Source organism: Chanos chanos, chromosome 4, assembly GCF_902362185.1.
Source record: "Chanos chanos chromosome 4, fChaCha1.1, whole genome shotgun sequence".
Lineage (NCBI taxonomy): Eukaryota > Metazoa > Chordata > Actinopteri > Gonorynchiformes > Chanidae > Chanos > Chanos chanos.
Window position 1 is genome coordinate 39,309,808 of NC_044498.1, and position 15,775 is coordinate 39,325,582.

The 15,775-nt window shown below is 37.0% G+C and overlaps 2 protein-coding genes across 2 annotated transcripts; one reads left to right on the forward strand and one right to left on the reverse strand.

Annotated features, from left to right (window-relative positions):
• The first annotated feature begins 438 nt into the window (after positions 1-438).
• Positions 439-9,242, forward strand: chs1 (chitin synthase 1). Its single transcript, XM_030772313.1, has 19 exons — positions 439-485; positions 1,395-1,530; positions 2,090-2,275; positions 2,488-3,575; positions 3,830-3,934; positions 4,031-4,195; positions 4,304-4,451; positions 4,681-4,746; positions 4,886-5,120; positions 5,222-5,422; positions 5,524-5,808; positions 6,344-6,523; positions 6,799-7,333; positions 7,526-7,632; positions 7,780-8,123; positions 8,309-8,419; positions 8,533-8,750; positions 8,887-8,953; positions 9,162-9,242. Exons 1-19 carry the CDS (start codon positions 439-441, stop codon positions 9,240-9,242), a joined length of 4,305 nt encoding a protein of 1,434 aa, XP_030628173.1.
• Positions 9,243-10,590: 1,348 nt separating this feature from the next.
• On the reverse strand, positions 10,591-14,584 carry mpc1 (mitochondrial pyruvate carrier 1). The gene is made up of 5 exons (XM_030770945.1): positions 14,420-14,584; positions 13,547-13,550; positions 13,254-13,350; positions 12,821-12,953; positions 10,591-11,088 (listed from the first exon to the last, which is right to left on the reverse strand). The coding sequence occupies exons 1-5, from the start codon at positions 14,488-14,490 to the stop codon at positions 11,064-11,066; spliced, it is 330 nt and encodes a 109-aa protein (XP_030626805.1). The 5' UTR covers positions 14,491-14,584; the 3' UTR covers positions 10,591-11,063.
• Positions 14,585-15,775: the final 1,191 nt, after the last annotated feature.

The window sequence follows — 15,775 nt, forward strand, 5'->3', positions numbered from 1 at the left end:
ATTTCAACTAATCTTGAAGTAAAAGTAGAAGTTTTCATCCAGACTAACATCAATTACATTATACAGGCCTAAGGGGGGCATTGAGTTGAAATGCTGTTGATTAGGGAACAAATTAGGCAGAATGAATTTAGCAGAAGAATAAATCAATATCATGTGCTGTGGGAAGGTGCGTCTAAAAATATATCTGCATTCAGGTTTTCCCGAAAACCCATCAAACACAATTTCCTCAATATTGCCCGTAATAAAAAGATTCCTTTAAGGCGTAGAGAAAATGTTAAACTGTAACGATTACAGGTGATCCTTGTACTTCTTTATTGCCACATTCACAGTTAAGGTGGGAGGGCTGAAGGTCCACAGATGACTCGACCTGACAGATTTAAGTAAACTAACACAGACAATCACCAGTTGTTCCTGGAATAACTGTGCGATCACTCAGACATGGAGGAGCTGAGGGAAAGGGGGCAAAAGCGAGAGGGGAGACACCGGTACATTTGCTTTTATTACATTTATAATTGTTGGTGTTTTATGCCTGCTTAACATATGACAAAACATTACATTATTAATTTAGTGTAAATTGTCTGCATAGTGGTAAGCTTAAAAAAAGCTTGAACTTAAATGAAGTCATGATGTTGGATCTTAAAAAACGAATATTTTCATGGAAGCTAATCGTCGTAGGAAATGAGCTGCATTGTGTTAGCTGTGCTTCTCTTTGCTATGTTTAATGAAATATTCACCACAATATAGTTATGTAGAGGTTGTGGCGTAGATTGGTACAACTTATAGGTCCGCTGAAACATTATGGTAATTTGAGTCACTGTAGTTATTTAATCAGGTATTTTGCCACAAAAAAAAAAACTAAAAAAACAAAAACAAAAACAAAAACGAAAGAATGTATTTTTACGTCTTTGTGTGTTCTGTTCCCATCAATACTATTGACTCAATATGCCTTAACCTTCAACTAACTAAAAGTTTGTTAGAAGTGTGCTCACCTTAGTGTAATAACTATCTAAACTATTTTGAAGGTATAACTTTGAAATTCTACATGTTTTTGTGTCTTTACACACAACTCATAATGATAGACAGAAGCATCAGGTGTTCAGCAATATTAAAACATGAGGAATAAGGAAATAAGAACATAAGAAAATAAAGAAAGGAAGTAAATAGAAAGGGGAGGTATATAGACACATTAGCCCAGACAACAATTAGGTCTACAATTCAATATTATATATAGGTATAATATGTATATTTATCATATATTTAATTTTTTTAAGAATTCGAATGACGAAATCGCTACAAAGCCAACTAGGTGTAATAGACAGAACACAATATCTAAACTACTTTAAAATACAACAGCAAACAAACAATGAATGTCAATGGAAACAAATGTTTTGCAGAGATACTTGGGATCCCTTTCAGTTAAGTCCTATTGGGGCAGAAAAAGAGAAGAAGAGAACATGTTTTCAGCTTTTACAGCACTTAGTGGCAGGGACCGTGGGTGTGCTGGTGCTGATAAGTGCTGTCATTAGCAAGGTATGATACCTTATTCAAATATTTCTATACTGTTTATGTATAACTCCTGACATGATTTAATAGAGATATGTATTTATATTTATATGTTAGTGTACTGCTACAGTCCTGGTGTTTTTAAGTGCTCCACCCACTGCCGTTTATCTAAATCAAGTTATGCTTGCTGTTTGCTATCTCTATGGTTACATATAGAGCTAAAGGCATTTATGACTTGGTTGATTGCTCTACCCTTTGCACCCTGTTATCTTCTCATATGTCTCTCCCTAAAATGTCTTACTGCATATGGCCACCACCTCACCAATTATCAATGTCAGTTTGATTAATGATGTGTAATTAATAATAATTCATTTAATTATTGAATAATTAATTTTTCAATTTAAAAAGTAAAAATATTGTAGGGCTCAAAATCATTCAACTAATCCTTACAATGATTAATACCACAAACAATAAAGAACTACCCAAACAGAAATATATTTAGTGTATTTACTGTAAGGTTTTGATATTTTTCTACATAAATTTGGCATTATTCATTTGACCTTGCTAAATTTTATTCATTCAACAGGGATCCCTGTTGGTACTAAGTACACTCTCCAGTCCTATGTCCTTGAGAACGGAAAAGGATAAGCAGCTTTACATGCTTTTGCTCATGTGTACTTTGGTCACACCAAATCTGCTGGTCTTCCTCAAGTCACTATGGAAAGTTGCTTTCAAAAGCTTTGTTGCGCCAAATATGCAGACGCTGGGAATTGTGAGTTGATTTGTTTTCATTCAAGATTAGAATGTCCACATTTCAGTTTGTTGGTTTTATAAACTTTCAAACATCAAATACATAATGGTTAAGACAATAAGAAGGTCTAATTAAGCTGTCCTTTCTCTCCCCCACTGTTAACGTTCAGAGTAAATGAGAACGGGACTCAATTCATAATCTGATAGAACGTTATCTGTTTTAATATTTTTCAGATGTGCCTGATTGAGGCCTTGGTGTCTTTGGGGACTTCTGTCCTCGTGTTGGTTGTAATGCCACAATTTGATGTGCTGACCAACCTTTTCATCTCTGGAGGAGTTTGCATTCTTTCCTCAGTTCTTCAGATTGTCTTTCGCGTACATAGACAGACCTGGATGATTGTCTTTCCTATTTGCTCTATCATTCTGGTGCTGATAGGCTACACTCTACTAGGTGTTGACTTCTATGTACGTGTAACCTCCTATGTTCTAGACCAGCAGAATAATTGGGCTGCGTATGTATCTGTTGGTATCGTGTCATCTCTGCTTGTGTCTCTCAACTGGTGGGAGAACCCTTTGCAGGCAAGCAACAAAATTCAAGAAATGCTCACAGAGTTAGAAGGTTTCAGAGACTTTGTGTATGTAATCTCAAGCCTCCTGAGAACTGCTGTCATAGTTGGAGTGTACCTAATTTATTATCTGTTTATCGCTGAGAATAAAATTGTTTGGAAGGAATTTACTGAAGTTGGAAATGAAGCTTTACAAATTGGTCTTGTACTGTTTTTCCTACAAGCATTCGGTTCTGCAGCCTGCCATTGGTTTGGAGTTGTGGCATGCAAAATGAATGCAGTGAGATCTGGTTTTTCCATTCCTGTTTCATTCACTGGTCCGGCAACGCTTATCCTTGGCATGATCCTATTTGTAACACAAGCTGAAGATTTGTATGATATGCCATCAGCTTCTTTGAGTCGGTCCCAAAGTTCAAATGGTACCGTGAATCCTTTCCTAGCATTCTGTGCTCACCTGCCAACAATCAAAGTTAGCAACAGCACAACAGTTGTGATGCTGGAACTATCTAACAGTATTTGTAGGACTTCCCTGAATAACCCTTATGAGTCATGGCCTTTTGCAATGCTTGCACTTGAGGGTGTTTGCATGTGGCTAGGCCTTGTCACTTCCACATACTACGTGTGGAAGATCAAGGTCCCGAGGATTGTGCGGACATCACAGCTATTTGTTCGCCGCCTTTATGAATCAGCATTCATAGACCAGTCTCTTCTGCTGAACACCAAAATTAAGTCAATCACCACAAGAACCCAACAGAGGTAAGGGTTTTTTTTTTTGAGGGGGGGGCTTTTTTTTTTTTTTTAAATATTTGGTCAGTTCTTTACACTGTGACACTTTTGTTGAACACCGTTATTTAAAAATAATACATTCTAAGCAAAATACAACTTTTTAAAGACGTTTAAAAAGTCCTCCACAGGTAAAATTGTTTTGTGCTGAGGTAAATCAACCACATACAGAATGTGATGTGATGCGCACTAAAAAACTGGATCATATTCTATATTTCCATCTCTAGCCCTGATGAAGAGATTGAGATTGAAAACTGTGTCATCTACCTTTGTGCGACAATGTGGCACGAAACATATGATGAGATGCTTAAGATTCTCACCTCAATGTTCAGGTAAGAGCCTTACTGTTGACCCTGTGATCAAATTATACACAACTGAAAACACAGCACTTGATGTCTGAATCAATTATAATTCATTTGTGACCGTAGATTGGACCGGTACCGAGGGGATCCAAAAGAGAACCACAAGGATTGCTTTGACTTTGAGTGTCATATATATGTTGATGATTCATTTCTGCAAGACAAACACTCTGGGAAAAAACTTGTCAATTCATATGTGGAAGATCTCATAAACGTTGTCATGGAGGTGTACAGGTAAACGGAAACAATGATTTATTGATCGGTCAGTAAACTCAATCCAAACGTATAATCCAATAGCATAACTGATTTATGTATGGTATTTGATCTCTCTTGAAACATTAGAGTGTTCACAAATAAAGAGCCAGATGAAGTGACAATCTATGAAACTCCTTATGGAGGACGACTAGTGATTGTGATGCCAGAGGGAAATGTACTGTATATTCATCTCAAAGATAAACAGCTCATCAGGAACAAAAAACGGTGGTCACAGGTACAATATGTTAAGAAATATTTAATTTCTTTTAATGAGAAAGAAAATAATGCTTAAAAAATATCTTAAAGTAAGAACACTAAAAGCCATTAAATGCATATTTTAAGAGATATGAGAGCATTAGTATAAGAGTATTAACAGCCATTAAGTGCATCATAATACATTTTTAGAGATATTAACAGACAACTATGCTAAAAAAAACACCTAATAAAATGAACTTGCATTTCAGATTATGTATTTGTACTATTTGCTGGGATGGAAAGGCTACATTGCAAAAAATCCTCAAAAAATAACAGTAAGTCATATCTCATGATCCATAACGCAGTAATTTCACATATTTTACTGTGGTTACTACTGTTAAGCAGCAGTTTAGGTTGTACTAACATGAAATGAAAGGCATTCACTTTCTTTTGGCTTAATCTCTTGTTTAACAGAGGCAGAACAATCCTTGTCGCGCCAGTCTTGTGTCCTTGGATGGAGAAACGTTCCTTTTGCCGGGCGCTGATAACGATAACAAAAGGAGACACATATCTGATGACAATACATACCTCCTGGCACTGGACGGAGACACCGACTTCCATCCCTCTGCTTTGATCTTGTTGGTTGATCGTCTTCGAATGTATGACAATGTAGGAGCTGCATGTGGCAGAATCCATCCAACAGGAATGGGTACGTCTTCACATCTATTCCAAAAAAGTCTATTCTTATGTGCATGGAAAAAAATGACAATTTATGATGAATGATTATTCACTGACACTGTGTTGCCACAGGACCAATGGTATGGTATCAGAAGTTTGAGTATGCAGTGGGGCACTGGCTTCAGAAGACAGCTGAGCATGTGTTTGGATGTGTTTTGTGTAGCCCTGGCTGCTTCAGTCTGTTCAGAGGATCAGCTCTGATGGATGATAATATTCTAAAAAGATACACCACAAAGGCCACCAGAGCCTCAGAATATGTCCAATATGACCAAGGCAAGATACCATGATTCTTTTTTGTACATGCCAATGATTGCATTGCCATCAAATTTGCTCCTAGAACAGGGACACGGGCTAACTTATTCTCACTTGTACAGGTGAAGACCGTTGGCTGTGCACTCTGCTCTTACAACAGGGCTGGAGGGTGGAGTACAATGCTGCGTCAGATGCCTTCACCAATGCTCCCCAAGAGTTTAAAGAGTTCTACAACCAGAGACGTCGCTGGGGACCCTCAACTCTGGCAAACACCCTTGACCTTTTGCATAGTGGAGGAGAGACAGTCAAGAAGAATAGTTCAATATCCATGCTTTATATCTTCTATCAGATCTTCACTGTTGCTTCCTCAATTCTTGGCCCAGCCTCTGTTTCACTGATGATTGCAGGTAAAATTATTTCTTTTAGCTCTACATCAACCTTGACTCCAGCTAAAGTATCGCTGTACTTTCAGTGCACAGATTTGATAAACTTTCATTTTTGTTTATTTCCGATCAATCTTATATGTTAACATGAACAATTCTGAGTTTATAAGGGAGATCCTGTGGAATTGGTCCAGTGAAAGACTTGTAAGCATTTTGAGCCCTAGAGTTTTGAATCTGGGCATTAAAACCATATTGAACAATTGTATCATGTTCATTGTACGTGATTGCCCAGAATCTATTGCTTCATTGGCAGTTTTACTTTTATTATGGTTTACCAGAACAAAGTGCCATTCCAGAGGTCATACTCTGAGATACATGGTCATCTTTTCCAAAAAGATGTGAGCTTAATTACCCTGTAACACTTTAGTATCTGTTATGTCATAAATCCATCAAGGCCAGGTCAAAACCAAAAGATCAGATCATAGTATCAAATGAGCACACCAAGATAGGATCATCATTTACCTTAATAAAATAAATCTGTTTCATTCTTTTCCCTCAGGTGCCTTCCAGTTTGTGTTCCAAATCCCAGGCACCCTGTCCATCATTATAGCTGTCATACCTCCAGTAATCTACATGCTAATTTGCTTTACGGCAAAGCCCAATTTCCAAATCACCATAGCTGCCATCCTCAGTGTGTTATACGCTTTCCTGATGACTGCATCTTTCTTTGCTATCATCGGTGAGCATTACCCATTGTACTGATTTTTTTTAAATTTCAAGTAGGTGTGTATTTTTTGTACCAAGGTTAGTTTGGGACAGCACTGTCACTATCCTCTCACTGTCCAATGATGTGTAAACAACGCAGGAACATTTTGTAATCTAGTCTTTGAAATATTTAGCTTACTGTACGTTTGTGTTTAGTTTTAATCTTTGTAGGACTTGCTGTACAATATTGTAATATCTGCTGATCTTGTAAACAGACAGATGAAAGATTCATTCTCTTATGGTTCCTAGGTGATATGGTTATGCAAGGAACATTTATCACCCCAACTGGACTCTTCTTGGTCTCAATGGCAATCCTATACTTTGTCACAGCCATTCTTCACCCTCAGGAATTTGGTATGATTGTCTACGGTTTGATGTATTTCATCTGCATCCCCAGTGGCTATCTCTTGCTTACCATCTATTCGCTGGTGAACATGCACATAGTCTCTTGGGGTACTCGTGAATCAAACAAGGAAAAAGAAGAGAAGAAACATGTGGGAGTTCTATGTGATCGTACTTGCAAGCTCTGTTGCTGGGATATGAAGATCCAAGTCACTCAGGAAACTGAAAATTTGGTCCTTAAACAAATCCAAGAAGCAGTCAATCCTGGTTTACAAAGCGCCCAGCAGGAGGGCAGTGATCCAGTGCAAAGTACACAGGACAGTCAGGATCTTTCTGGTGCTGGAAGACCAGCATTGGTAAACAACAAAGAAACCTTACAGAGTCCCCCACGAGAACGTTTAGACAGCAAGGCATCAGACAAATCATCTGAAGAAAGGTTTGAGTGGGTTTTTTTCCCTCAAAAAAAAAAAAAAAAAACCTCCAGATTGGTACAAATGCAAAGAAAAGGTCCTAGTGTCTGGAATACTATTTTTTTCTATTAAAGTAGGTTTCTATCAAATAAGAAGGATGTTGTTACATTTGTGACTAAAGAGATGTTTTCTGTTAACAGTGGAATTGACAAGGGCAATGGAAGAGCAGCTCACATTGATGATTATGATGATAGTGATGAAGAAGAAGAAGATGACAATGATGATTTGGAGAACACAGAAGGGGAGAGGAGAGAGGTGGTGCCTAAAAGCGGTAAGAAATCGTTACTGACTTAATATTAAATTTGATTTGATATAGAAACAAAACATTACAGAGAGATACTGATGTCACTGTGCTAATTAATCTATTTAAAATTTTGTGAGTGTCTAACCAGTGGTATTTGTTTTACTATATTCACAGACTGGGTGGGGCCAGTGAAAACTGAATTCTTAAAGAAACTAACCTATGCAAACTTGAAGAGGAACCTGCAGGAGCAGATCAGGTACACTCTACGGAACAAGGATCAGGACGACTTGTGTGAGGATCTCGTGCTGATGCTTACAGACACAGTAAATGAAGAGCTGAAGGACAAAGTTGGCCCAGAGGATGTGGTTTCAGACAGCCAACTGGAAGAACTGCAGTATGCCCTGAATGAGGCAGCCAGGAGGATTCTGAAAACCAACCGCAAGGAGAACCTGGAGAAGAGGGTTAAGCGAGCTATTGAGAGAACTCTTATTGCTCCACAGGTTCTAGGCCTGTCAGAGGTAAAAAAAAAAGACAGAAAGACAAAAAAAAGTGCACACATGGTATTTTTGGCGTAATTTCTACTTTAATTTCTGTTCTTGGATTGTTCTCTAAAAATGTGCTACAGCTTAATGATGGGTTTCCAGACATTGGTGGGAGGTGGTTGGAGGTAAATATAACTAAATATGCCCACTCATTTTCCCAGGATGAACATGACTTCTGGAAAAAACTGATCAAGCGATATCTGGAACCCATTAATGATCCTAAAGCCCATCAAGAAGAAGTTACACGGGAGCTGAAGTCTCTGCGAAACAGGGTCTGTTTTCAAATATTTCAAGGCCTCCATGCCCAACTATATCTGCTCTCACCCCAACATTTTAATTGTCCACAATATAAATTATTAAATCATTTTTCCTCCTTCTCCTTTAGGCGGTATTTCTATACTTCATTCTGAATGTCTTATGGGTTGTGGCTACATTTTTCCTTCAAGCCATTGGCAACGACGTCATAAGCATCAAAATTCCAAAATATTTGCCAAATGGCACCATGTCAGGTGAATATCTGAAAGTGGAACCCCTGAGTCTGATGTTCCTCCTTTCTTTTGCGGTTCTTCTGCTCGTACAGTTCCTGGCTATGCTGTACCACAGGTATGATATCAGTCCATAACCTACTTTGAACAGTTTCCCTTCGAATTAAGAGGAATGGAAAGGATTTAACATAATCCATGTTCAACTGACACAAATTATAGGACTCTTTACTTAGCTCTTCCAACTCCTTTTGCAGAGTATACACACTCATCCACGTGGTGTCCTACAGAAGCATAGAAAAGGATTATGCAGAGAGAAAAGAGGTAAGTAACAACTCGTCAGGGCCAAAAAAGCTGTGACTTGCCAAAGTTTGTCCTGACAGTTTTAGTTAACTAATTCCATGTGAAGGTTTAATAGGGAAAGTAAATGTAATCCAGCGTACACTGCATTATAATCTAAGAGATTTTTAACTAATGCTGCTGGACTAGGCAAAAGACTGAATGCATCTGATTTGTTTATCAATATTTACAGGATGATGATGAAGATGGAATAGTCCTTGAGAATAAGACTGCAGCCTCTCTTTCAGTCACTAATGAAGATATACTTCTTTGAGGATATCTGTTGACAGCATTTGTAAATTAAATTGTTGTGTCAATAACCACTGATGTTAAATGTGACAGCGTCAACTAAAATTTGAAATTATGTCTAACATTAATGTAATTTATAGTGCAGGTTTTCTTTTTTTATAGTACAAGTTTTATTGTACCAGTTATTGTATCCACCTTATGAAATACCATTATCACTGAGGCTAGAGGGGAGTTACAATACAAAGCTTGGCGATCAATGACATTCTGGGAAAACAATTTCAAAAAATAATATTGCAGCAATTTATCAACCTGAGAACAAATGTGACTAATCGCATAAATGATTTCTACTCTTTTAACCCATCCTAAAATCACACATTTTATCCCAAAATGAAAAATAGGGACAATTCTAAACAAGGGCAATCAGAAGCAACTGTCACGGTATTAATCTGTTTACTACGATCTATTCTATGGTCTTCTTCTTTAAAAATGACAGTAACAAGAACATGAACCATCAGTTTTGTTCATTTATCTGAAAAGAATAAATGTAATGTATTTTACACGCAGGCTTCAAAACAATTGTATGTTGTATGTCATTGTATTGTATGTCATTCAAAGTGTCAATGTCAGTACATTAATATACAGTATGTGATAAATGCTCATAAATGTGTTTGTTTGCCCTCATTTAAACAGAATTCTACACATCATTTCTGTTTCTTGCAATACAAGTTCATGTCGTGAACGACAGAAATCGAAAGTAGTCTTTGATCCCATTAACTTATAAATATTAACAATGCCAGTGAGTACCTTGGAAAAGATGACTGTTGCATGTATGCTGATTCACAGTCAGTGCAAAAGAGGCCATCCATATAGCGTGCCAACGCATCGTCTTATCGGTGGTTACAGTCCGATAAATCACAGTGAGACATTTCCGGGATCAGTCATTGTTATAAAATCTTGCATAAAAGGGTGGGACAGGGTAAAGGTGATTCAGCTGACTCAAACTTATTGATTATTTTATCTATACGAGATGAGCATATTTCTCGTTATGACTGTCAGTGAAATTTAGACTTCAGAGTACAAGAACAAAGTGTATTAGATTACAATTGGATTGAAAAACATACAGGGGTATAGGAGGTTAAGCCAATCCCGACTAAGAAAACAATTATTACTATTATATTACGATTAAAACACAAGATTGATACGAATAACAAAACATACAGAATGGTCTTCAAACCAAAAGCATTTTCTCCATTTACCATGTATAGGATAGCATCTTGGTTAAGAAACACCTTGTTTTTGTTTTTTTAACAATGGGGGGAAAAAACCAATGGAAACAGAACAGGATGCAAAATAAAAGGAACTGTTTTCAAATATTTATTTTATTGTTCATTTTATTGTTCAGTCTGTTTTACCCATGGAACAAATAATTACACGAGTGAAACAAACAAGAAAAACAGGAGACGTCTCTACTTCTAATGACAATGTTATTGCCACCAACATTATCTGAGGGAGACAGCAGTACAATCATTTATGGAATAAATTAATGTCTTAATAACACTTAACAATTCTGGTGCTTCATTTTAAAAAAATTCCAGTCCCTTTGTATGTAACAGTCTGCTGATATTTTACACAGATTGTATGTACAATCAATCCAAGTCAATTATTATTATTATTATTGTACCTATGTATGATCCATGGCCACTCAACTAAACTGTGGGAATTGATGAGTAAGTATAAATCAGTAAATATCTTTATCTTTCTTATGTGATTAGTTCAAACAACATTATTTAAACCCACTGTTTTAATAGTTCTGGTTTTCATTAAAAATCTTCTCATCTTCTGTCCATCATTTGGCCATTTTTTTCTCCATGCTATAGAACAAGAAAGAAATAAAAAATATTAAGTCCAGTTGCTGTTAATCACTGGTTTTCACTATTTGTTATATTGGAAAGGAACCATTTTTTGAAAGGACATTAGATGCCACAATCAATACAAGGCGTCATGCTTTATTGCTTACGTAGTTCCAGTTAAAATGTGTTGCTCAGTGTGATGCACAGCCAGACAAAGAACACACCCTCATGCATTACTGCATTCATTCAATTTCTACCACATATTAAAGAAAAGACTTATGATTTGTAATTCATAATTGGATCCAAAAAAATAGTTCCTGGCACAGTACTGCAAACACTTTGGTGTTGGTGACCAAACAGACGTTTACTTGTGATGTCACTTTACAAACTTAGATAATGGAAGTTTTGGTGAGACAGATAAGTAAGACAAACAGGTAAACACCTGATACGTACAGTTTTCACTTAATACAAACTGCAGTGAATGTGTTTAATCTAAACAGCATTAAGGACCATAACTATCTGTGTCGACAGTTTAGATAACAGTTACATAACAATGCCTATATCAAAGGAAAGAAGAATTTGACAATGCTTAAAACTTGATCATACTGAGGTAGAAAGATCTTGGGTAACTTCAAATCAGTTTTGTATTTCTTAGGAACTGTTCGAATCAGTTTTGCATTTCTTAGGAACTGTTCGAATCAGTTTTGTGCTTCTTGTGAACTGTTTCTCTGAAAGTTTCAAAAATCTAACTTTCTTTTCTAATAACTTAAAAAAAAAAGACTACACAGTGTTCTCAGAGCTTCCTTAGATTAAAAAAAAAACATTATTTATAACATACCTTTTTTTGGGTTCATTTCCATATTTTCCATCAATGATAATATTAATAAAGTATATGAAACTGTGAAACAACACTGCCCTCTCTTATGTAAGCTAGTATAGCACTGAGTGATTCCAGGTTATGGAAATGTGCTTGAATTTAACAGCACCAACTGAACTGTTACATAACCTGATCTGTTTAATGAATGTCAAGTCCACATAAAACAACCAAATAAGTTGAGAATACATATTGCTTATGAATATTTCAATTTTATTCACAATAATGAAAATGTCACTGCAAAAGTGGTGTAATACCATTATGCAAGTCCCAAGCGCAAACCGTCACTTTGATGACACAGCATAATCCCTTATACGTTGTTGATATTAAGAAAATAATACTGTTCTGAACGCATTTTCCACAGAAAAGACTGTCTGATGTCGTTAAATGAGTCAAATGACCCACAAATGTAATTGTGTTTGGGGAAAAGTGCTCTGACCCCTGGTTAGTTTTACATTCATTTAAACCATCAGGGGGCACTACTAATCAAGCCAAATAGCAATGCAATCCGGAATTGCTGTTCCTTGATCTGGAAACTCTTCGCCATTTTAAGTTAAATTTTGACGCTTGTAAATTTTGCATGCCCCCATACTTAACACGTAAACTCCTGGTCACCTTTGGCATGAGAGATGGTGTGTCCATCATATTAAAAACCAAGGTCACAGGGAGGAGGTAGAGGTAAAGAAAACAAATCAAACTGGCACCGAAACACCAAATGATAAGACAACACCCAACATAAAGGATAGATGGTAGAAGATAAGAGGATAGCGATAAAAGGACAGACAGAATGATAGAAGGGAAAGTCTCGGCCTAAAATATTTTTGATCTTTACTGGAGATTTGTTTAAAGTTTTCTTTTTTTTTTTCAGTTTCTACTTACTTGTATTTAATCAGTCTTACTCCTTGTACAATCTGAGCACTTTCATTGGTGAAGTGGCAGGCAAAGAGGAGCCAGTTCCTCGGCTGGACTTTATAAGCAAACCTCATAAACAGCAGGGAGTAGCATGTGAGTGCTGGGGAAAGGACCAACAACAAACAAAATAAAAGATCTCATGGTCTTTATGTTTTCTGTACCTCTACATATCATTACAAAGCATGACAGATACATTTGCAAAATGTTGTAAAACTCTTCCTGTTAAAATAGTTTAATAGATGAAGAGTACTATTAAACATCTCACAGCATAGCCTGTGAAATGTTTAATAAGAATACATCTACCAAACACAAGTCTTGCTAATGATCTTGCAGCACACAATAATAGCTTTTGTTTACAGTTCAATGTCTGTGCATTTGCCTTCAATCTTTTCTTACTTACCAAAGGTCATTCTGCCACTTATGATCTCGGGGCTCTTTTTCATGTCAGAGATAGCAGCAATAGGTAAACCCCAGTTTGCCACTGGACCCCAAAAGTGCTACAAGGGAGAGAAATGATATATTCTAGAATACAGTATCACCAAACAATGCTTCCATTCTTTTGTGTTTTTTTAAATAATATCAGCCTCACAGACCACTGAGATAAGCTACTGTGACTGTTGCTTTAATGATTACCAGTGACAAAGCCATAAGAACCTGGCACAGACACAACATTACCAAATGCAAGGTACTTACTGTGCTTTAGTGAAGGTCCCAGGGATACGAGATGTCCGGGGTCATATTAGACAGGGAAAATATCAATTATGAACTCATAGTCAACACAACAGCACAAACTGCACACTCATTAAATATATACCATCTACATTCATCCAAGCGAAATGCAAAATTATTTATTTATTGAGACCTTATCTGACGGTTGTCACTCCCTGTCAATCTACTGCTTTGCTTGCATTCACATACTGATAATGTATTACAACATAAGCTGGACATGCACACACTAAGCAGGTAAAAAATAAAATGGGGAGGGGATGGCATATCTTTTTACTTCAATAGCACGGCATTTGACGATTTTCATTTCTTATTCTGTTTTGTTTTCGGTCGTTGTTTTTTTTGTTTGTTTGTTTAACACCAGACGACAGGTATTAACAACAATGGCAACATATAATCTATGCCCTTTCTTGTGTTTAGCAAAATTCGTTGTTAAATGATACAGTTAATTTGTGTTTTTCCTCTCTTCTTGGATTCGCTGCTGCATGAGTAAATTAACCCTAAACAGAAAATTCTAAACATATAATTAGAGAGGCTACGTATACAACAGCTACCTAATGCTCTGCGCAATAACCTGCGAGCTGACCTTCACACCGGCCTTCTCAGTTCTTAGCAGGAGACGCTTGTGGTAACATAGCGTCAGTGGTTGCCGTACACATATATAGTGCAAAATAAGACGACCCTGCTTTAAAGTTACATGATCAAAAGAAACTTTGTATTATAACACTTAATCAGCACATCTCCCTAGCTAGCTAGCCAGCTAAACATTCAAAACTTGACTTCTACTGCAGGTTGACTCTTCACCACTCATCACACCACAAAAAAAAAAAAAAATTCAACCTCATCAGATAATCCCTGAACTCCTTGCTGCGGAGGTGGTCGATAGCCTTGCGGGCCAACGTGCCAGCCATTGCTGAAACTCTTTTGCTGTTAACCGGCTTGTGAAAAATAAAACAGTTGTATGAGCTTTACAAATCTGCCAAACTGGTTATTGACGACCTCGGACGTACGACACTAAACGACTTTCGTCTCACATTTCACTTCCGGGGCACATTAGGTTTGTGACCATCAAAATAAAAGTCTTATATAGTCAACGTTGCTAAAAGATACCAGTAGTCAAATATTGAATATTTCCTGTGTATTTGGTGTAGTCTGTTATCTCAGCAATGGAGGAGCATTACGCCGTTCTCTCAGCAAAAGTTCGTTCTCTTCTGAGAAATCACATAATAGATCTTGCTCATATCTCTGGTATCAGGTGCTCCACTTTCGACTGAGATTCTGCATTCAAAGAGTGAATGGAGAATGAAGCCATTAGGTTTACTATAAGGTTTACTACTTATTGTGAGTTAACAAACTCTGAGTTTTCACTAAACCCGCATTCTGGAATACCTCCCAAGGCCCTGTTTCAGAAAACGGGTTTAGTGAAAACTCAGAGTTAGTTAACTCAAAGCAAGTAGTAAACCTCCCAGCAAAACAAGGTTTACTACTTGCTCTGAGTTAACTAACTCAGAGTTTTCACTAAACCCGCTTTCTGAAGCACCCCCCTGGGCAGTTCTCAGGGCAGACTCTCCTTTTGTTTTGTTTTCTTTCACAGTATATACACTTGTAGAGGCTCTTGCAGGATAATATCAGGTTGAAAGGTGCATGAACCTTGACTCATCTCTCTGTCATTTTTAGTTGCTATGAATATTCTTCACTAAGACAAAGAATAAATCATGAATGGTTATAAATCTGTCACTTCCTGGTTGTCTCTCTCCCCCTCTGCTGGTCATTCTGTTAGCTTTGTTAATACACTTACTCATCTCTTAGTTCACCTTGTTTATTAAAGCATTCGTTGCACCTGTAAGCTTCAAGAAGTCTTTTGTATTCGGTTAGTCTAGTCTTGTTCTTTTCAGTCTAAATACTCCTAATTTTCACTTCTTTGGTTGTGTGGAACTGTACCGTCAATGTGTTGGGTGTCCTTACAGTCTGAATCCTAAACCTGTAAGTTTCAAGAAGTCTTTCGTTTCATCCTGTTTATTTTTAATAAAATTGAGAAATCTGCACATGCGTCCAGGGCTTCCTTTAGTCCACCAACACACCCTTCTTCTTTATTTAGTTTTTATTATTTATTACTTCATTGCTTTAATTCAAGCATGTTATCCAGTCATCAGATTGTCTCATCTCAATATTATTTCAAGTAGTGCCCATGATGTT

What these genes read in the sequence shown, in the direction of transcription:
- chs1 (XM_030772313.1), top strand. Translation starts at nt 439, where the DNA reads ATGGAGGAGCTGAGGGAAAGGGGGCAAAAGCGAGAGGGGAGACACCG. An exon ending in TCATCTGAAGAAAGGTTTGA is followed by an intron (nt 7,334 to 7,525) that starts GTGGGTTTTTTT and finishes GGGCAATGGAAG; the next exon opens with AGCAGCTCACATTGATGATT. An exon ending in ATTATGCAGAGAGAAAAGAG is followed by an intron (nt 8,954 to 9,161) that starts GTAAGTAACAAC and finishes CAATATTTACAG; the next exon opens with GATGATGATGAAGATGGAAT.
- mpc1 (XM_030770945.1), bottom strand. Translation starts at nt 14,490, where the DNA reads ATGGCTGGCACGTTGGCCCGCAAGGCTATCGACCACCTCCGCAGCAAG. An exon ending in AAGTGGCAGAATGACCTTTG is followed by an intron (nt 12,954 to 13,253) that starts GTAAGTAAGAAA and finishes TCCTTTCCCCAG; the next exon opens with CACTCACATGCTACTCCCTG. An exon ending in GTAAGACTGATTAAATACAA is followed by an intron (nt 11,089 to 12,820) that starts GTAAGTAGAAAC and finishes CTTGTTCTATAG; the next exon opens with CATGGAGAAAAAAATGGCCA.